Raw genomic sequence first — 22683 nt, 5'->3', positions numbered from 1 at the left:
ATAAAGGAAAGACATATTGAACCTGCGAGTGAATATTGAGTGCTTCATTTATTCCAGACACAGTGCTAGGCAGTTGAAAACATTATACTTGGAGAAATTATAATCATAATAAAATTAGCCAGAATGGTTTGGTAGAGACTTAAGGAAGTATCTAACGAATATAGCAAATTGGTTAATCTCTAATATTCTTTTCTAAATATAGAATGTGTTTGCATTATGAAAATATGTATCACATATTCTTATAGAGGTGTTCTGATTCATGTATCACTCTATTTGTTTCCATTATCAAGTAGATTAACAAATGCCATATATTTTATCTGAGAGTCTGGATATATATGTCCAAATTGAACCATCTTAATGTATTGCAGAATAACAAAATGATAAATGAAGAAATTTAACTAGGCTTTTTTTTGGCTATAATTTATTCCAACACTACTGAAATAGAAGCCTTATAAATAATAATTGTTAAATTTACTAAATGTTTCTGAGTTTGGACAAGTTACTTAACTTCTTTGTTCTTCAATTTTCTCATTTATAAAGGGATAATGATAATACCTATTTCCTAAAGTTGTTATGAGTATTAAATGAGATGGTATTTGTAAAACATTTGGAACAGTGCTTGGCACATAGCACATGCCTTGTAAATGCAACATTTTTTCAAAAAAGAATGTAACTTGTAAGGAAGTACACGTTCCAGTAATGTGTTCTGGAAAGGGATAGTTCAGTATTCTCATATACAGAATTTTATTTTTTTATTTTTTAAATTTTTTATTGCATTTTAGGTTTTGGGGTACATGTGAAGAACATGCAAGATTGTTGCATAGGTACACATATGGCAGTGCGGTTTGCTGCCTTCCTTCCCCTCACCTGTATCTGTCATTTCTCCCCATGCTGTCTCTTCCCACCTCCCCACCCCCCGTCCCTCCCCCATTTCCCCCCAACGGACCCCAGTGTGTAGTGCTCCCCTCCCTGTGTCCGTGTGTTCTCACTGTTCAACACCCGCCTATGAGTGAGAACATGCGGTATTTGATTTTCTGCTCTTGGGCTACCAGGAAAATGTTAAATTCCAGACATGGCCACAAGGTGGTGCAGTGACCTTAAATTGTCATTCTCCTACTTGTAGGGAGTAACTATTTGTCCATGAAAGCAGTTACATTTGGCGGTTCCAAAGTTTACCCCGATGAATCCAGAGAGTAGTAAAAAATTGCTTTCATCAAAATTTTGTCATCTACTATGATATATAAACATGTATGAAAAAGGATATAGAAATGCAACTCTGAAAAAATGCTACCAAATTTCATACTTGCTAGAAAAAGGATTATGAAATGATAGATCACTAGAACTGGGCAAAAAAGATATAAGCCATCTCATTTAGCCCCTTGATTTATGGATGAATAAATTTAAGCTTGGAGATACTTGAAGAGTTACTTAAAATCATCTGGAGAGACGTAAAAATCCAGGAGAAAATACCATATTACGTACTTGGCTCCTCGTTCAATGATTTTTTATAGTACATATAATTAGTTCTTTATCCTATGCTCTAATTTAAATGCACTAAAAGTTCAACCACCATGCTTTCCAATTTTGTCCTTGTAGTCCCTTTTGTGTGTGTGTGCTCTATTGTTTCTTTCATATGAATAATTGCTATGGTTTTATTTGTGGAGATGGTGGCAACCAAAGAAAGTGGTAAAACAGAAAGTGATGAGCATGAGTTTCATGTAAATCCCACTAAGGCAACTATTACTAGCTTTTAATAGAAATCTAGGTAAGGTGCTAAAAGAAGCTGTATACAAAAGTAGAGTGAAAGATAACTGAGGAAACTGAGTTGAAAAACTGTCAAGTATTTAAAGTAAACTTGCAATTTATTTATTTAGAATTGAAGCAAATAGCCATTTTGTCAGTTATTTTCCCTGAAATTTTTCCCATTCTTTACTTTTATAATTATTATCCTTGCTTTTGGAGGCAAGTGAGGCTGGTGGATAGGAAAAGACTGATATTTTTGTAGGTGAAAAGGAATAATTATCAGTGTATGAAAGAGAATGAATGAAAATTAGAATAAATTTTCTTCTAGGCTATTGGAATGAACCATAGATTAGGGCTTTTTGCCACAGGAGTGCAGATTTTTTTTTTTTTTTAAGAGAATCTCAACTTTTGGTTAAATAGAGAGTTGAGAAATTTCATTTGTTTTCATTTTTAAAAATTTACTTTTAAGTGCAGGGGTACATATACAGATTTCTTACATAGGTAAACTTGTGTCATGTGGGTTTGTTGTACAGATTATTTTGTCACCCAGATTATTAAGCCTATAGCCATTAATTATTTTTCTGATCCTTTCCCTCCTCCCATCCCGCATGCTCTGATAGGCCGCAGTGTGTGTTGTTGTCTCCTTCTGTGCATCCCTGTGTTCTCATGATTTAGCTACCACTTATAAATGAACCCATGTGGTATGTGGTTTTCTGTTCCTGCGTTAGTTTGCTAAGGATAATGGCCTCCAAGATATCTTCTTTGTTTTCATAGAGACTCGGTGAAGATAGGCAGGAGCAGATAATATTTGCATCTTAAATGGCAAGTAAAATGACAAAGAAGATAACTGTAATTTATTAAAACTTATCTAATCAGTGATAAATTTGGGCATAAATTTGTTTATTTCATTGTTATTTCTACTAGTTGCTGTACTTTAATTAAATAAATAAATAATCAAAATGACATTTAATGATTGTTTTATTCACTCTTGTTGTTCAATGCAGAAAACACAGACATATTTATTGGAAACACCTGAAATTTATCAGAAATTTGACTCTAAAGCAGTTCCTTCACAAACTACATCTCGAAATTTCACATCAGTTGATCATGGCAAATCCAAAAATAAAAATAAAAGAGACTATCTGTGGACATCTGCCAGAAGTATTTTATCTACACCCTTACCAAAGGTTTGTGTACAAACTTTCCAAGTTAGTAGCAATTTTGTAATAAATAAGTAAAATTCTGTTAGCGTATACCTGGCATCACACACACATATATAACTAGTTTCTTGAAAGTTTCAATTTTTTTTTTTTTTTTTTTTTTTGTGGTATCAGCATGAAATGTAAAGACATGGTCTTGGTGTGTTGCCTAGGAGGGTCTTGAACTCTTGGCCTTACCTGATCCTCCTGTCCAGGGCTCCCAAAGTGTTGGGATTACAGGCATGAGCCACTGTGCCTGGCCTTCAACATGAAATTGTTTCATCTTTTTCAATCACTGTCTACAACTTAATGTCATTTTGGGCAGATTTAATAACTTACTAGTTATTTATCAGTGTTTAAGGCCCTGACACAGGAAATCTGATTCTGACTTGACATTTTATAGTATCGCTGCAGTTACTACTTCCCTTTGCTGTTTACCCCACATCACCTTGCATCTATAGTCCTTTACTTAGCAGTCATCTTGGAGTAGATGACTCTAGCAAAGTGTCTCAATTCTGGCTGTCTTCCACACATCCACTTAATCCATGGGGAATTCATACAACTTTGCTATGCTAAATGGCAGTGCAGATGCTCTACTTTTAATCTCTTAGCTAATATTTGGACAGAAATTTCTTTAAATGCCTAGAATGAATAAATTTCTCAATCCTTGTCAAAGGTCTCTATTATATGTATGTAAGGGCATGCCTTCAACAATTGGCCAGGTAGTTGACAACTCTGCTTTCCATTTCTGCTTATGCAGAACCTCAAGATTAGCCAGCGGTAAAAACTTAGGGCCTGCTCAGGACTTTCCTGAGCCTGTCGATAGCCCTACATGTATGTATGGCCTTCTGTATTTCCAGGAATATGTCAGAGTTTTTCAAAGCCCCCACGGATATCTCATTTCCTAGCTTTTAAGGTTTTTGGTTAGTCTTTTGTTTGTCCCAACTATTCATCACTGCTTCACATTGCTGCAAAGTTAAAATACTTGTTATTTTTAACAGATTCTGTCTCTTACTTCACACACACACCAAGGAGAAGGCATTTTTTCACTAGTGGGCACTCAGGTTGAATATAATCAGCCATCAGCCTTTTAAATGGGATCTTTCAGAGACCCACCAGGCAAATAAAATAATGACAATTCTTTGGGAATAAAGCTTTGAAAGAGCTTCAGTTCTGTTCTGTTCTGTCTGGTGGCTGCCAGGCTGCACTAGGAATGTGGGCCATTATCCTTTAAGTATAACATAGAGCTAGAGCAGGGGATGGGACCGGGGAAGTTAAGATACCAGAAGGCTTGGGGTTCTTAAAGAGGTTCAACCATTTTATTTATTTTTTTAAAGAATAAGCACTCTCCAAGTGTCTGCAAGCCTTTGGTTAATTTCCAGAGTTCTGAAGAAAACTGAATCTGACATGTTTTTACCAGTATTTTTGTGGGTTTTATGGAGGAGTGAATTTGCTGATGTCTCTGACCTATACTTTTTTTTTTTGAGTTGGGCTTTTGCTCTGTTGCCTGGGCTGGGGTACAGTGGCATGATCATGGTTCACTGCTACCTAGAACTCTCAGGTTCAAGCAATTCTCCTGCTTTAATATCCAGAGTAGCTGAGACTATGGGGGTGGGCCACTATACCTGGCTACATTTTTTTCAATTAAAAAAATAATTTTTAGAGTTGGGGTCTTGATGTGTTGCTCAGGCTGGTCTTGAACTGACCTCAAGCAATCCTCCTGCCTTGGTCTTTCAAAATGCTGGGATTAACAGGCATGAGCCACTGTGCTTGGCTTTTGACCTTACTTTTTAAAGATACTTTAAAAAATTGTAAGATAATATAGAATGTGAAACATTGGCTAATGTGAATTACTTTACCAATATAAAAATAAGCAAGTGTATTTTCTTATAAAGTAACAAGTTTTGTGGAGAGAGCAAAGTTCACTCAGTTATTTTTTACGATCATGATTAGAAATATTAAAGCCCCTGAGATTGTTGATTGCTGAGGCTGCAGTGTATCTGTCTCTCTGTCTCACTCTTTCTCTCTCTTACTTTCTTTAGCAAGTTAAAGGAAGGGCAAAGAAAAGTCTACCATTGTAACATTTTTAAAGAAAGACAAGTTATAGTATCAAAAACATCTGAATTAAATTCTTATCCAAAATGTTTGCCTTACATTCTTGCCAATAGTAATGGAGGTTTCTGATTGCTAAGGACTCAAATTGCCTTAAAATTATTTGTGAAATTATTTACTAATAATGCATATTTTATTTAATATGATAATGTGTTATCTTTTATTTTTGGATAGGCATATACAGTGAAGACACCAACAAAACTAAAACTACAGCAAACAGAAAACCTGAATATACCCCCTGAAGAAAGTAATAAAAAGAGAAAAATGGCCTTTGAATTTGATATGAATTCAGATAGTTCAGAAACTACCGATCTTCTGGTAAAAATTTTACAAATAATGTTTATTATTTGTTTATCTTACTTATTTGTATATAATTTTTCTTAATATATATATATATATATATATATATATATATATATATATAACATAGTTACATAGTACCTACCATTGCAATACTGATATATAGTAGAGCTCTGCTGAAATGCAGATCCTTGTGCTTTTGCAGCATTTTAGAGAAATTAGTGTTCAAATAATGTCTCTGTAAATTTCAGAAAATCTGGCACTTTGAAAATACTTGATTTGGCACAATGGGCATATATATGATTAATCATTGTCTTGTTTTCCAGCAGAATGCCATAAAGGAGTTCTTACTGTATTTTTAAAAAGACAGATGGGGTGAATATTTTTCATTTTGCTGTAGCCAAATCTGTTATTTAGGCATCCTCTCTATTTTGCATATTATACGTGCTCCTTTTACATCACTTGTTGATATTTATATCGAGGTATTGGTTGACAAGTATAACATTTCTACCACTCTAAAGAAGTTAATATATTAAGAACAACATGTTTAAGCAGGCTATTTCATCTAACACTTTGTATCACTAATTACACTCATTCACATATACCACTATTTTTGAAGGTATAATAAGTTTTTTGAGAATAATTAAGCTTAGATTCATTTAGTTTTTTAAAAAAGGTAAACCATACCACAGCAAATGGAGCAAAGTACCAATAATTCTTAATTACAAAATCCTAGTTAAATGCATTAATTTTATTATTCCTGCTTTTCACTAGAAGATCCTTCAAGCCTTTCTACTGCTTTGGGACCCCCTATTTTCATTTTTTCTGGAATAATGAGTAGTTGAAGTCTTAAAACCCTAATTATTGAAGTTAACTTACAAAGTCCCTACTTCAGTACCCCTTTGTTTTATAGATAATTATTAACATCTTCACAATTAAAACGGTGAACGAGGTACTATTGTAAATACATTATATAATGCAGATTAATTATTTCTTATAACAAATTTCAGGCTTTAGAAATAAAGTTGGCCTTCTGTATTCACAGGTTCCACATTTGTGTATTCAACCAACTACAGGTCAAAAATATTTGAAAAAATTAAAAAGTAACAATTCAATAGAAAATAATATAAATAAGGAAGCAATACAACATAACTATTTACATAGTGTTTACATTGTATTAGGTATTATAAGTAATCTAGAGATGATTAAAGTATACAGGAGGATGAACACAGGTTAAATACAAATATTACATTATTTTATATAAGCATCTACAGATTTTGGTATGCATGGAGGGATCCTGGATCCAATCCCCCATGGATACTAAGAGATCACAGCATATACTGTTTTTTCCAGTTTACAGATAAGGTAACTGAGTCACACAAGTATATTTTTCAGTATCACATAGTAAGACATGGAGCCAAATTTGAACATCGTCTGGCTTCAGAGCCAATGTAAGACATTGCAAATAATAACTGCCAATTCAAACTGTAGTCCAGATATATAAAAATGTAATGAGAATTAGAAAGAAAAGAAGCTTTAGAATTAAACATTCTAGGATTGTAATCCCTGCTATTATTCTAGCAGTTTGAATTTAGGCCAATTTCTTAGCCGATCTGAGATTCAGAATGATTCAACATGACATCATTCCATTTCTAAAAGGAGCATCACAAACTTGCAACACAATTAGTATATTATAGTATTATAGAATTGCACACAATTGTTTAAACTAGTCTAAAATCACATTTCACAATGAGTTTCCTGGTTATAATTATTATATGAGCCTATTAGTCATTTTTTAATTTTCTAAGCTCATATAGTTAAATTTTGAACATTCAGATTATAAAAATCAAGATTTAAAAATGAGTTGTTGAGCATGACCTCAGGAAGATGGTGTAGTAGAAAGTGCCAGGAATCCATCTCTCTACCTAAACAACAAGTATACTGGCAGAAACTCTCTAAATTAACTATTTTATAAGTCTGCAGTCTTATTTGAATGTTTATAGCTTCTGGGGGAAGTTTAGCTGGTAAATTGCAGTAAATTTTTTCAATTTTAACCTAAAATATGATAGCAACTACCAGTCTTCTCAGCCTACAGTTCTGGGGCAGAAAGCCATGCTTATGTTCCTTGAGTGACTTGCTGGTGTCAGAGGGTGCAATAAGAACTTGTCCTTCAAATATCAGAGTTCAGTGTTTCAACCCCCTCTGGCTGAAGCAACTTTTGGGAATTTACATGAAGCACACCTTTCTTTTTTTCTTCTTTTTTTCTTTTCTCTTTTTCCATCTTTACCCTTTGGAGAGCCGGGCACTTAAGGATTAGGATATTCAAAAGCAAAGCAAAAAAACTTTTCAGAATAAAAATTTGCAATACATGTTAAGACCTTAAAAATAATTAACATGTAGTCCCAGCTACTCGGGAGACTGTGGCAGGAGAATTGCTTGAACCTGGGACTTGGAGGTTGCAGTGAGCTGAGATTGTGCCACCGCACTCGAGCCTGGTGACAGAGCGAGATTTCATCTCAAAAAAAAAAAAAAAAAAAAAGAAAAGAAAAAAGAAGAAATATTAACATCAGTTTTTCTTCTTCCGAAAAGTTGAAGAGGGAACACCTCCTAACTCATTATATGAGGCCAGCATTAATTACCTTAATACCAAAGCAGATAAAGACACCACAAGAAAAGAAAATTACAGATCAATATCTCTTATGAATTGGATGCAAAACTACTCAACAAAATATTGGCAAATTAAATTCAATAGCATATTAAAAATTATTTGCCATGACCAATGCCAGGGTGGTTCAACATAAGAAAATAAAGCAATATAATAAATCACATCAATAGAACAAGGAGAAAACAGCCATATCATCATCCTGATGCAAAAAAAGGCATCTGACAAACTCCAACACCCTTCATGGTAGAAAAACTCTCAGAAAATTAGTAATAGAGGGAAAATTTCTCAATATGATAAAAAGTATTTATGGAAACCCTCAGCTAACATCATATTCAATGGTGAAATACTAAAAGTCTTACCCCCTAAGATTAAGAATGAGGCAGGGTGCCCACTTTCCCTGCTGCTATTCAACATTGTGCTGTAAATTCTAACTAGAGATACTATAAAAGAAAAGGCAATTTAAGGCATTCAGATAGAAAGGAAGAGGAAAAACTGCCTCTCTTTACAGATGATATGATCCTATGCATAGAAAATTGCAAAGACTCTTTAAGAAAGCTAGTAGTGCTAATAAATAAATTCATCAAAATTGTAGGGTACAACATCAACGTTACAAAAATTGATTATGTTTTTATATACCAGCAATGAACAATCCAAAAATGAAATTAATAAAGCAATTCTATTCACAATCGCATCTAAAAGAATTTAAATAGGAGCAAATCTAACCAAGGAAGTGAAAAACTTGTGCACTGAAAATTATGAAACATTGGTGAGAGAAATTTTGAAAGACCTAAATAAATGGAAAGACATCCTATGTTTATGAATAGGAAGACTAAATATTGTTAAGATGTCAGTAGTACCCAAGTCTCCAGATTCAATGCAATTTCTGTAAAAATTCCAACAATTTTTTTGCAGAAATGGAAAAATACTCGAATTAATATGAGATTGCAAAGGGCCCCAAATGGGTAAAACAATCTTGAAAAATAAGGATAAAGTTGGAGGATTCATAGTTCCCAACTTTGAAACTTACTACAAAGCTAGTAATTAAAATAGCATAGTACTTGTATAAGGTCAGACATGCAGACCAATGAAATAGAATAGAGAGCCTAGAGATAAACCCTCTCATATATAGTCAGTTGATTTTTTTGACAAGAGTGCTAACATCGTTCAATGGGGAAAGGACATTAAAAAAAAAATATATAGGGTACTGGGAAAACTGACTGTCTGCATGTAAAAAGAATTAAGTTGGACCCTTTATATCATATAAAAAATGACTCAAAATGGATCAAAGACCTAAAGTTAAGAGCTAAAACTATAAAACTGTAGAAGAAAACACAGTAGAAATCTTCATGACATTGGATTTGGCAACAACTTTATGAATGACACCGAAAGCACTTGTAATTAAAGAAAAAGAAAGATAAATTGGGCTGCATCAAAATTAAGAACTGTTGTGAATTAATGTAGACTATCAAGAAAGTGAAAAGACAAGGTAAATAGTGAGAGGAAATATTTAAAATTCACATATATGATGAGGGATTGATGTCTAGGATATATGAACAACTCCCACAATTCAACAACCACGAAAAGACCCAACTGAGAAATGGGGGAAAGGATTTGAATAGCCATTTCTCAAAGATGAAACTTAAATGGTCTATGAACACATGAAAAGATGAATGCTACAGAGAGTCAATTGATACACACTGATACTGTAAAGGTAGCTCTATGACTTATTTATTGAATTCTGTTGAAATCTTAGATTTATAAAAATCTGAGATTTTTCATCCATGAAGCCTCTGAAGTTTTTGTCAAATGTGGCTTTAATGTGAACTGACTGCTTACATGACTTGTGTTTCATATTTATTAAGAGAATAGATTCTGGAGTCAGATTACCTGAATTTGAATTTCTTTCCACTCTTCCTAGCTATATAATCTAGGGTACATCACTTAATATATGTGTGCCTGAGTTTCCTCACTTGTAAAATGGGGATAATAGTGTACCTACTTTATAAAATTGTTATGAAGATTAAAAGGAATTAATTATGCAAAGTGATTAAAATAGAGACTGGCACCCAGAAAGTGCTAAATAAGTGTTAGCTATCATTATGTGGGAGAATTACAATAATCATAAATTAATGACATTATAATTTTTATTTTTTATCTTGGCATAATACACATGAAACTTACCACCTTAACCATTTTAAATTATACAGTTCAATGATATTAAATACACTCATAATGTTGTGTAACCATTACCAGCATCCATCTCCATAACCCTTCGTTACAACAAAATCCTTGTACCCATTAAACAATAACTCCTCATTCCACCTTCCCCCCAGCCCCTGGCAGCCATCATTCTACTTTCTGTCTGTATGATTTTCACTATGCTAAGTATATCAAGTAGAATCATACAAGATTTGTTCTTTTGTGACTAGTTTTTTTCACTTGGCATAATGTCTTCAAGGTTTATCTATGTTGTAGCATATGTCAGAATTTTCTTCCTTTTTGAGGCTGAATAATATTCCATTGTATGTATACACCATGTTTTGCTTATTCATCCATGGATAGATACTTGGGTTGTTTCCATGTTTTAATTATTGTGAATAATACTGCTATGAACATGAGTATACAATGATCTCTTCAATACTTTGCTTTTCTTTTGAGTGTATATCCAGAAGTGGAATTGCTGGATCATAGGTAATATTATAATTTTTATAGAATTGTAAATACTTATTATAAGTTATAAATGTGAGTTTGAATAAACAGGGTCAGGAAAGGAGGACAAGATGGTATTATAAAGACTCTGAAACGGAAATAGAAATCAGTAGGGAAATGCTGCTCACTATATATATCTTGTATTTCACATAGCTTTTCAATAATATAGTTAATAGAATAAAAATCTAGGTCTTTGCTTGGCCAATTGATTTATTTTGTTATTGTTCTCTTTGTTTGTTCTTTCTTCTCTCTATAATCTTTCTCTTTCCTCCTCCTTTTGCCCTTCTCCCTTCTTCATCCCTCCTCTTTCTACTGTTCATTCTTCTCACGTGATATGTTGACAAAATGTTAATAATATAATATTAATGAGGGTAAGGCCAACATTATATTTTTGTATTTTTCTTCAAGAGCATGGTTTCAGAAGAAGAGACATTGGAATCATTACATAGGAACAGTAATCCACCAGCTTCTCATCTTTGTGTCAGAACACCAAAAAAGGTAGCTTTTAAATTTTATTTCAGAAAGCAAATTTTAAAAACTGCACTTAAAAATGTTAATTTAAAATTTTAATTTTGTGTTCAGACCCCTTCATCTCTAACAACCTCTGGATCTACACTGAAGTTTGGAGCTATAAGAAAAATGCGGGAGGACCGTTGGGCTGTAATTGCCAAACTGGATAGGAAAAAAAAACTAAAAGAAGCAGAAAAGTTGTTTGTTTAATTTCAGAGAATCAGTGTAATTAAGAGCCTAATAACATGAAACTTAGAGTTAATGTTTTTTCTTATTTTTCAGAGCCAAATTTTATCTGGAAGTTGAGACTTTTAAAAAATATTTGCATGAATGATTTGTGTTTTTATTTTTAGCCTAAATGTGAAGTAACTACATATTGTCTGAAAACCTGCCATTATATTCAGATAATTAAATGATTATATTTTGTTATTACTTTTTCTTGTATTCATGAAAACTGTTTTTACAAAGTTTTCAAATTTGTAAAGTTAGCCTTTGAATGCTGGGACTGCATTATTGAGGGTCATTCTTTATTCTTTACTATTAAAATATTTTGGATGCAAATAAGTGCTTCTCATTGATTCTATTAGGTCATATAAACAACTCATCATTATAATTTTGAGAGAATATTACTCATTTTTAAAGTCTTGAGAGCATTGCAGTGGAGTTTTATACTTCTGAGGCAGCTTTGATTTTTTTATTTTTTATGAAATTGACAAATGGCTTTTAGCGACAGGAAAAAATGGCTATACCAGTACAACTTCTGAAATATTTCATTTATGCAACATTTGTTAATCAAATATTTATTAATGTTTACTAAGAGTCAAACAGAGTTCTAGATAGTGGGGACATAATAGTGAAGAAAACAGAAAAAGAACCTGTGTTTTTCTAAAGCTTACATTCTAGTGAGGGAAATAGACAATTAAAAAAATAAATAAAACACAGTATATTAGTTAATGGTAACTGCTAAGAAGAAAAAAACAGGGAAGAGTATTAAGGAGTATGAAGAAGACTATGTTTTAGGTATGATATCCCTTACAGAAGTGACATTTGAATGAATATATGATTAAAACAGCAACTGAGCCTGGGGCTACCTAAGGGAATAACATTTCTCACGGAAGGAATAGGAAATACAAAAGCCCAGAGGTGGGAGTGTGCTTAGCATATCAGGGAAGCAGCAAAGAGCCCAGTATTGGGAAGGATAGTGAGCAAAAGGAAGAGTAGAAGGAAGAGAAGGAAGAGAAGTTAATGGGATGAGGATTTTGAGTGGGCAGATTATATAGCACTTGTAGGGCACTGTAAGAACTTTGGCTTCTCTGAATATGTGACATTAGTAGATGATTTTGAGCATGATCCAACTTATGTTTTAACAGTGTCTTTCTGGCTGCTGTATTGAGAACAGACTGGAAAGAGGACATACATAAACAGGAGATTATTTTAGTAATGCCTGTGAAAGATGAGATTGGCTTAAACAGGCGCAAGAGCAGCAGAGGAGTAAAACAGTTAACTTTTGGATATAGTTTGAAGATACAGGTGAAAGAAAAAGAATGGGCAACATTTTTGGCCTGAACAATGTAGTTTTGCACATGTTAGGTTTGAAATACCTGTTAGAGATCCAACTAGAAATGGTAAGTAGGCTTAAAGACAAGTCCAGACTAGTGATATAAATTTGGGAGTCAACATCATATTTAAAGCGATCAGACTGAATAAGAACATGTATAGTCGTCGGAGGGAGTGTACCTAGGAAAGAGGTCAGAGTGATGAGAAGGAGTCATGAAAGGACTGGCCAGAGTGGTAGTAAAAACATGTAGGCTATGGTTTCTTGGAACCCAACCAAAGTATTTCAAAGAGGAGGGAGTGATAAATTGTGATAAATGCTAATCAGAGTTAAAGTAAAATTGTTTAATATGTTATTAATGTAGTCACTGGTAATCTTAATGTCAGTTTTTGTAAAGTGCAGCTTGATTGGAAGAGTTTAAAGGAAAAAGGGAGAGTAAGCAGAGATGGCTACTTCTATCAGTTGTAATAAACTCAAGAAGTTATACTTCACAAGAAGATGATAATGGGGAAGTTACTGGAAAGGGAAGTGGATCAACAGATGGTTTTGTCGTTGTTGTTGTTGTTAAGACATAAGAATTAATAGCATATCCAAATAATTAGAGAAAAATTCAGAATGAGGAAAATGATGATGTGGGAGAGAAAGGGAATTTTTTTGTAGAATGTCTTATAATAGGCAAGAGGGATGGAGTTTAGTGGATAATTGAAACTGTTGGGCCTTCAGTAAGAAAATAGGCACTTCTGCCATTAACAATAGGAAAAAAGGAAGAGTACGTGGCACAAGATGATGATGGTAAGTGTATGGGAGTTTGTAGAAGTTTTGATTCCATAATTTCAGTTTCCTCAGTGAAGCTGGAATTAATACCATGCACTGAGAATGAGGATAGGGAAGACACTGTTGGAGGTTGGGGAAAGAAAAGTGGATATGAAAGACTCAGAGCAAGAAAGTGAATGGACTTTATGAAAACAACGAATAGATGAATAAAAATGATTTTAAAGGTATCTGTAAATAACTATGGTGAAGTAAAATTTGAATCATCTTATTATATGGATTGTGTTTGTAGAAAAGGTTAACCAAGAAAAAATGAAAATGCAATAACATTGCAGAAATTATTTTGTTCCTCCTTTAATTTGTGTGACTACAGTTATATTCTGTTAACTAGCCATGATCTTGGGATTTCTAGCTTCTGATCTCTTAATTGAAACTTTATAGTAAGTCTCATAAGCAAGCATTTTTGGAAAATTATTGGTATTGAAAATGTGAAATTTCACATTTGAAGCTATATATTTTTGAATATAAGTAATAATATAAATATTTTCAAGTATTTAAAATAATACATTAATCTATAAATTTAATATATTTTAAATTTAAATATTTAAAATAAGACTAATCTATTAAGCTATATATTTTCAAATATTTAGAATAAGACTAGCTGCTGTGGCTAACGATTCATTTACTTTTAACTTATCTAAAGTCCAACGTAATGTTTCTGTTTAGTGAGAACCATTCCTCTAGGCAGTAATTCAGGAACCCTGACTCCTTTCAACTTCTTGTTCTCCCATCTTCAGAAGCTGGCTTCCAGGTTTATGCTAAAAGAGAAACACCGTGGAGGATCCATATGGGAAGTTTCTAATGACCTGGGCATGAAAGAGATGTATAGAAATTCCTCCCACATTTCACTTTCCAGAAACAAGTCAATATGGCCACACCTAACTACAGGGGAGACTGTGACCCATATTCGAGTTATTTCTCAGGAGATTAGGGGAAAGGGTAAACAACTAGCCAGTCTGTAACAATTAGTTCACAGTCCTTAAATTTCCAGATATTGTTCTTCCTTACTTTTAGTTAAAATGAGTTAGTTAAGGCTCTTAAATTTTGGAAGATTGCTTCTCCTTGCTGTTCCTTGAACATGCTCGATATGTTCCTGTTTTATAACCCCTCTCCTTCCTCCAGCATTTCCTATTTCCCTTATATCTTCTAACATATGTATACCTTATTTCGCATGTTCATTATTCATTGTCTCTTCTCACAAGAATGTAAACTTCACAAATGGATTTTAGTCTGCTTTGCTTATTGATGTATTCCAAGTGGCTAGAATCATGCTGCCCATAGTAGGTACTCAATATTTGTTGAAGGCCAGGCACGGTGACTCACACCTGTAATCCCAGCACTTTGGAAGGCGGATCACGAGGTCAGATGTTGAAGACCAGTCTGGCCAACATGATGGAATCCCGTCTCTAAGATACAACAAATTAGTTGGGCGTGGTGGCACGTGCCTGTAATCTCAGCTACTCAGGAGGCTGAGGCAGGAGAATCACTTGAACCCAGGAGGCAGAGGTTGCAATGAGCCAAGATCATGCCATTGCACTCAGCCTGGGTGACAGGGAGAGACTCCATCTCAAAAAAAAAAAAAAAAAAAAAACCTACTCAAAAAAAAAAAAAACTACACACACACGCACACACACACACACACACACACATATTTGTGGAATAAAGTATTAATACATATTTAAGAAAAACCTACATATACTATATTAGTGATTCTTACAATAAGTAAAACTTTACAACCTAAATGTTGAGTGTCTGATTTAAAAATAAGATTAAATATTGGAAACTAGAAAAATCATGAAATTTTCTTCCTTTCTTTTTTTTTTTTTTTTTTTTGAGACGGAGTTTCACTCTTGTTACCCAGGCTGGAGTGCAATGGCGCGATCTCGGCTCACCGCAACCTCCGCCTCCTGGGTTCAGGCAATTCTCCTGCCTCAGCCTCCTGAGTAGCTGGGATTACAGGCACGCACCACCATGCCCAGCTAATTTTTTGTATTTTTAGTAGAGACAGGGTTTCACCATGTTGACCAGGATGGTCTCGATCTCTTGACCTCGTGATCCACCCGCCTCGGCCTCCCAAAGTGCTGGGATTACAGGCTTGAGCCACCGCGCCCGGCCGCAATCATGAAATTTTCTAAAAGCATATTATAGTATCCTGTATTTGACTCTTCTTTGCATTTTAGAGTTCATTTTTTATAATAAAGTCCCAGAAAAAAATTTATAACTAATGTTGTTGTTTTACTTTTTAACTACTCTAAAAAACACTAGTCTTAATGAACAATTGGCAAATTCATAATTTGATTATTTAATTATGAAAATTTTGTAAGATAATTACATGATTATTAACTAATGCGTTTTTAAACATTGAATGCATTTTGGAGATTATTTTAAGAAGAAGGTTTGCGAAAGCCTATTTTTAGGTTGGTAGGAAACTCTTCATGCCTTTTAGCCACTCTTTGTAGGATTGACTTAATCTGATTGATGCGTTTAGGATCAATCAGGTGTGTTTAGGAGTGGGCATGTGGGATACAAATTATTCTCTGTTTCTCTCAGGCGTGAAGCTTCCTACAGGAATCGCATGATCTTTTCCATGCTGCAAGTTTTATAGGGCAGGCGGAAGAGTGGTCCTGTTGTGAAGGGATAAGTTTAATAAATTAAAAATTCAGAAGAATATTTGAAAGTTCCAGTGTTTTGATGAATAGGCTAGACACTTTGAGAAGGAAATAGAGTGCAATTCAGAGGAATTAACATACCAATATTGAAACTCTGATGTGGCTTTTATGGCACTATCTGGAAAGTAGCTGCACAGGAGTTTTCACTTGGTGGCTCATTATAGCTTACAGGAGCCTTATCTTTACATAAGTTACTGTTTTTACAGAAACAGGTTGCAAGTCCTGGGTCGTAGGTGAATAGTGCATAAGCTTTAACTGAAGCAAAAATGAGCATTTAATATGTCTGCAGGCCATAAACTTTAGAAGACACATGGCCTGAGGAGGACTCAGCCAAATTATTGGCTGTTAAAAAGCAAATATTAGCCACGCTAGACTGGGTAAAGTTATGAGACTCACAGTAAGAGATAATATTTTGTGTGTATTTTAATGATGGAACCAAAAAAATTTCTGGAGATAAGGATTGAGGGAAAGAGAAGGTGCAATGTTTCGTTTTGAAGTATGGTTTTGGGCATATGTCGTACTTGAGATATTTTAGATATCCAAGTGGAGATAGTGCGTAGACCATTGGATAAATGAATCTAGAATTCTCCAGAAGGATATTTAGTAATCATTGACATATAGGTTCTATTTAAAGTACAGAACTAAATGTACTCTTTTTACAGTAGTAAATGTTAGTTATAGAAGAGAAAGGAGTTAGCAGCAGCCTTGAGGTAAAGGAATATTTGAAAGTAAAGCAATAGGCCAGACACGGTGGCTCATGCCTGTAATCCCAAGCACTTTCCTGGCACAGCTGGTGAAACCCAGTCTCTACTAAAAATACAAAAATTAGCCGGGCGACGTGGCAAACACCTGTATTCCCAGCTACTTGGGAAGCTGAGGCAGGAGAATCTCTTGAACCTGCGGGGTGGAGGTTGCAGTGAGGCAAGATCATGCCACTGCAGTCCAACCTGGGCGACAGAATGAGACTTTGTCTCAGAAAAAAAAAAAAAAAAAAAAAAAGGAAAGTGAAGCAATACAGGAAGAACCACAAAGAAGCTAAGAAGGAGGGACTGCTGGAGGAGGGAAAAACCAAGTGTAAGAGATGATGGAAGCCTAGAGAACAAAGTGATTCAAGAAGACGGGAATATTCTCCTGTAAGAAATCCTAATGAGCATAAAAGCAGAAAATAAATAATTGTACCTATGGTTATCTGTATGATATAATCTCTGCTCTCAATAACTCACAGTCAAGGAGCAAAATTTTATACGTAAACAGATGAATCAATTATAATTAATTTGACAGTACACACACAAGAGCTACATAGAAGTGAATGATAATTTAATGACATGAATGCAGTCATCAGAGAATAACTTCTGGGTTTTGGACATAAATTGGAGGGCTATAGGTATGTAAGAAGGCCAAGAGAAAACCAAGACAGAAGAAATCACAATATAAAGGATGAAGTGAAGAGTAGTTAGGAGAATGAAGCCATGATCTCTTCATGTAGGACTTTATGTGTTATGCTGCAAAGCTTGGACTTTTCTGGTGTGGGAAGTGGAATAGAGTATAAGCAAAAAGAAACAAAACAAAACAAAATGACTTTATTATTTAAATATGGTATTAATGTTTTTTATTTCAGTAAGCTTTGGGGAACAGGTGGTGTTTGGATACAAGGGTAAGTTCTTTAGTGGTGATTTCTCAGATTTCAATGCACTTATCACCTCAGCAGTTTACGCTTAACCCAGTGAGTAGTCTTTTATCAGTCACTCCCTCCTACCCTTCCCCCACAAGTCCCCAAAGTCCATTGTATTATTCTTATGCCTTGGTGTCCGCATAGCTTAGCTCCCATTTATGAGAACATACAATGTTTGATTTTTCATTCCTAAGTTATGTCACTTAGAATAATGGTCTCCAATTCTATCCAGGTTGTTTTAAATGCCATTATTTTGTTCCCTTTTACGGCTGAACAGTATTCCATGGTATATATATATATATACCACATTTTCTTTATCCACTCATTGATTGATGGGCATTTGGGCTGGTTCTATGTTTTTGCAATTGTAAATTGTGCTATAAACACACATGTAAAAGTGTCTTTTTCATGTAATAACTTCTTTTCCTCTGGGAAAAGTTTCCACCTGGTAGTGGGATTACTGGATCAAATGGTAGATCTACTTTTAGATCTACCAGTAGATCTCCACACTGTTTTCTATAGTGGTTGTATCAGTTTACATTCCCACCAGTAGTGTAAACGTGTTCCCTTTTCACCACGTCCACACCAATATCTATTATTTTTTGATTACGGTCATTCTTGTAGGAGTGAGGTGATATTACGTTGTGGTTTTGATTTGCATTTCTTTGATAATTTGAGATGCTGAGCATTTTTCATGTTCATTGTCCATTTGTATATCTTCCTTTGAGAATTGTCTATTCATATTCTTAGCCCACTTTTTGATGGGGTTGTTTTCTTCTGGCTGATTTGATTTAACTTCTTGTAGATCCCGGATATTAGTCCTTTGTCAGATATATAGTTTGCTAGTATTTTCTCCCACTCTGTGGGTTGTCTGTTTACTCTGCTGATTATTTATTTTGCTGTGCAGAAGCTCTTTAACTAAGTCCCATCTGTTTACCTTTGTTTGTGTTGCTTTGGCTTTTGGATTCTTCTTCATGAACTCTCTGCCTAAGCCAATGTCTAGATGTGTTTTCCTGATGTTATCTTCTAGCCTTTTTATGATTTCAGGTCTTGCATCTCAGATCCATCTTGAGTTGATTTCTGCATAAGGTGAGAGATGAGGATCCAGTTTCATTCTTCTACATGTGGCTAGCCAATTATCTCAGCACCATTTGTTGAATAGGGTGTCCTTTCCCTACTTTATGTTTTTGTTTTCTTTGTCAAAGATCAGTTGGCTGTAACTATTTGGGTTTATTTTTGGGTTTTTTATCCTGTTCCATGGCTCTGTGTGCCTGTTTTTATTACCAGTACCATGCTGTTTTCATGATTATAAACTCGTAGTGTAGTTTGAAGTTGGGTAATGTGATGCCTCCAGATTTGTTCTTTTTGCTCAGTGTTGCTTTGGCTATACGAGCCCTTTTTTGCAGTCTACATATTCAATGCAATTCTCATAAAAATACCACTATCATTCTTCCCAGAACTAGAAAAACAATCCTAAAATTCATATGGAACTGAAAATAAAGTATTTTTAAATTTAAATTTTACAAAAGGTTATACAGTATAAGGTCTCCTAACTGTCATCCATTCCCTGACTTGAGGAAAAAACTTTTCTTTTGGAAGACAACTAAGGGTAATTGGAACTGGATAAAGCAATTGAAGCTGTTGAAATAGTCCAGGTAAGAGACAATGTAACCAAAATGCAGGTTTGTTGCTTGCCACATGCAGAATCCAGTTAACAGTGGGAGGTCAGCTATAGATGTCTTCCCATACAACTTCACTTCTGGAATAGAAATGAGGCACTTTTATAAGATAGGGGAGGAAATGCACAGGTCCCAGTGAGAGTGGAGACCCCCTCGCCTCCTTCAATTTCATCTTCCCCCCGCCCCTCCCCCCACCTCCTGCTTCCAGATGGAAAGGAGAGTGAAGAAGGAAAAAAATAAATAAAATACAAAAGAGCAGGGAAAATGACTCCCTCTTTAGTTCCCAGCATCTCTGCTGTCTGTTAACCTTGAAAGAGCTGTAAATAAATGCTATCTCTGCCAGCTGGAGCCCAGCACTGGTTCATGACTCCATATCTCCACAGACCAGGCTCCCTCCTGGAAACACCTCTGCCAATAAACAGCTTGTGGCTTTTGTCTTGTCTCTGTAAGACCCCCTCCCTTACTGGCCCCTGCTCGAATTATATATGAATTAGCAAATCAGTGAAGCCCAAAGATTGTAAGGTCGGGCGTTCAGCAAATGGACAATAACATAGTTCCACCTCAGTTTCCTCTTTAGAATTATAAGCCTATAAAAGGGGAGAGAAGCTGCAACTCGGGGAGCTTGATGAATGAGGCTGTTGCCTGCCGCAGCTCCCAGCTGAATAAAAAGCCACTTCCTTCCTTGGTTCAGTGTACAAAAGGTTTGTTCCTTGTTCCTCCTGCTATGCCAGGGTCCCTCTGCCAACTCAGTGCCTTATCTATCTGGCAGTTGAATTGGCACCTTCCTGGGAAGAAGTAAGCTGTAAAAGTGTCCAAGTGGGGATGCTTTTGACATGCTCTCCTGAGGCAACCTCCTGGAGGTCAGAATTCTGTGGTGGGGTGTGAGGGGCAAGTGTTGGTCTGTAAATCAACTGTCAGCTCTCAAGGAGAGATCCATCTAAGAGCACATACATGAACTTCCCCTGTAGGGAATGTCTGGTGATGGGGAGATGAAAGGTTATGTTTGTGTTTCTAAAGGGCTGAGTAGGACATAGGGAACAGGGGAAATAAGAAGAGAGGGAAAAAATTAAATCACCTCTTAGAAAAATGAGGGTACGCAATTACAATGGGAAAATGTCTTAGGTTGAAAGCTTCAGTTTCAAATTTTTGGATTAGATCCAATACCTGTCCTGAGAAAAATATTCATAACTTTATCACTCTAACAGTAATAAAATGTCTTCTATTTCATGTAAATTTAAATTAATGATGTCAAAGAACAAGTTGCTTTGGTTGATATAAAGGTTAGAAATAAATTATTAATAATTTAGTTAACCTGAATTCAGTATAATTAATAGTCCACAGGCTATTGTAGTACATCAGGAACTTTAATCAGTGACAAGTCAACCATGGGTTAGAAATAGAAAATGACAAACAAGAGATAGATAAGACAACATTATTTATGTCACAAAATCAGAGTTTAGAGATGAAGGGAACCAAAAGATCATTTAATCTCAAAAGATCAGCCATTTGAGTTATATTAAAGCAATAAAAAAAATGGAAAAGGAAAGGATAGTTTTAAAAAATGACTTTAAATTTCAGTATGCATGTACATAATTTACACTAATGCATAATTATGAGCATGTAAAATCTCAGTGCCCTCCTTTTTTTCTTTTTTTTAAAAATTGTACTTTAGGTTCTGGGATACATGTGCAGATCATGCAGGATTGTTGCATAGGTACACACATAGCAATGTGGTTTGCTGCCTCCATCCCTCCGTCTCCTATATCTGGCATTTCTCCCCATGTTATCCCTCCTTGACCTCCCCACCGCCCGACTGTCCCTCCCTTGGCCCCTGCCCAACAGATCCCAGTGTGTGATGCTCCCTTCTCTGTGTCCCTCTATTCTCATTGTTCAACACTGGCCTATGAGTGAGAACATGCAGTGTTTGATTTTCTGTTCTTGTGTAAGTTTGCTGAGAATGATTATTTCCAGATTCATCCATGTCCCTACAAAGGACAAGAATTCATTTTTTATAGCTGCATAGTATTCCATGGTGTATATGTGTCACATTTTCCTTGTCCAGTCTATCATTGGTGGGCATTTGGGTTGGTTCCAGGTCTTTGCTATTGTAAACAGTGCCGCTATGAACATAGGTATGCATGTGTCTTTATAGTAGAATGGTTTATAATCCTTTGGGTATATACCTAGTATTGGGATTGCTGGGTCAAATGGAATTTCTATTTCTAGGTCCTTGAGGAAGCACCACACTGTCTTCAACAATGGTTGAACTAATTTACCCTCCCACCAAGAGAGTAAAATGTTCTTATTTCTCCACATCCTCTCCAGCATCTGTTGTCTCCAGAGTTTTTAATGATTGCCATTCTAACTGGTGTGAGATGGTATCTCAACGTGGTTTTGATTTGCATTTCTCTAATGACCGGTGATGTTGAGCATTTTTTCATGTTTGTTAGCTTCATATATGTCTTCTTTTGAAAAGTGTCTGTTCATATTCTTTGCCCACTTTTGGATGGGTTTCTTTCTTTTTTTCTTATAAATCTGTTTTAGTACTTTGTAGATTCTGGATGTTAGCCCTTTATCAGATGGGTAGATTGCAAAAATATTTTCCCACTCTATTTGTTATCAGTTTATGCTAATGATTGTTTCTTTGGCTGTTTAGAAGCTCTGGAGTTTAATTAGATCCCATTTGTCTATTTTGGCTTTTTTTTTTTTTGTCTTTTTGGCTTTTGGTGTTTTAGTCATGAAGTCCTTGCCTATGCCTATGTCCTGAATGGTTTTGCCTAGGTTTTCTTCCAGGGTTTATATGGTGTTGGGTCTTATGTTTAAGTCTTTAATCCACTGGAGTTAATTTTAATGTAAGGTGTCAGGAAGGGGTCCAGTTTCTGCTTTCTGCACATGGCTAGCCAGTTTTCCCAACACCATTTATGAAACAGGGAATCCTTTCCCCATTGCTTGTTTTTGTCAGGTTTGTCAAAAATCAGATGGTTGTAGATGTGTGGTGTTGCCTCCAAGGCCTCTCTTCTGTTCCATTGTTCTATATCT

The 22683-nt window shown here is 35.1% G+C and overlaps 1 protein-coding gene across 3 annotated transcripts in view; it reads left to right on the top strand.

Moving 5' to 3' along the window:
* The window catches only part of SYCP1 (synaptonemal complex protein 1), a 113462-nt gene extending 101663 nt beyond the window's left edge, over positions 1-11799 (top strand). The window contains exons 29-33 of one of the 3 annotated variants that reach the window (XM_010344057.3): positions 2748-2930; positions 5229-5372; positions 6708-6805; positions 11137-11226; positions 11311-11799. In XM_010344057.3, coding sequence (XP_010342359.1) covers positions 2748-2930; positions 5229-5372; positions 6708-6805; positions 11137-11226; positions 11311-11326 — 531 coding nt within the window. In that variant the 3' untranslated portion in view covers positions 11327-11799. The remainder of the gene's footprint in view (positions 1-2747; positions 2931-5228; positions 5373-6707; positions 6806-11136; positions 11227-11310) is intronic. The other 2 variants (XM_003933505.4, XM_074381518.1) reach the window with 2 other exon arrangements.
* The last annotated feature ends 10884 nt before the right edge of the window (positions 11800-22683 follow it).

The sequence above is a fragment of the Saimiri boliviensis genome, chromosome 11 (assembly GCF_048565385.1).
Source record: "Saimiri boliviensis isolate mSaiBol1 chromosome 11, mSaiBol1.pri, whole genome shotgun sequence".
Lineage (NCBI taxonomy): Eukaryota > Metazoa > Chordata > Mammalia > Primates > Cebidae > Saimiri > Saimiri boliviensis.
This window is presented reverse-complemented; position numbering and strand designations above follow the sequence as displayed.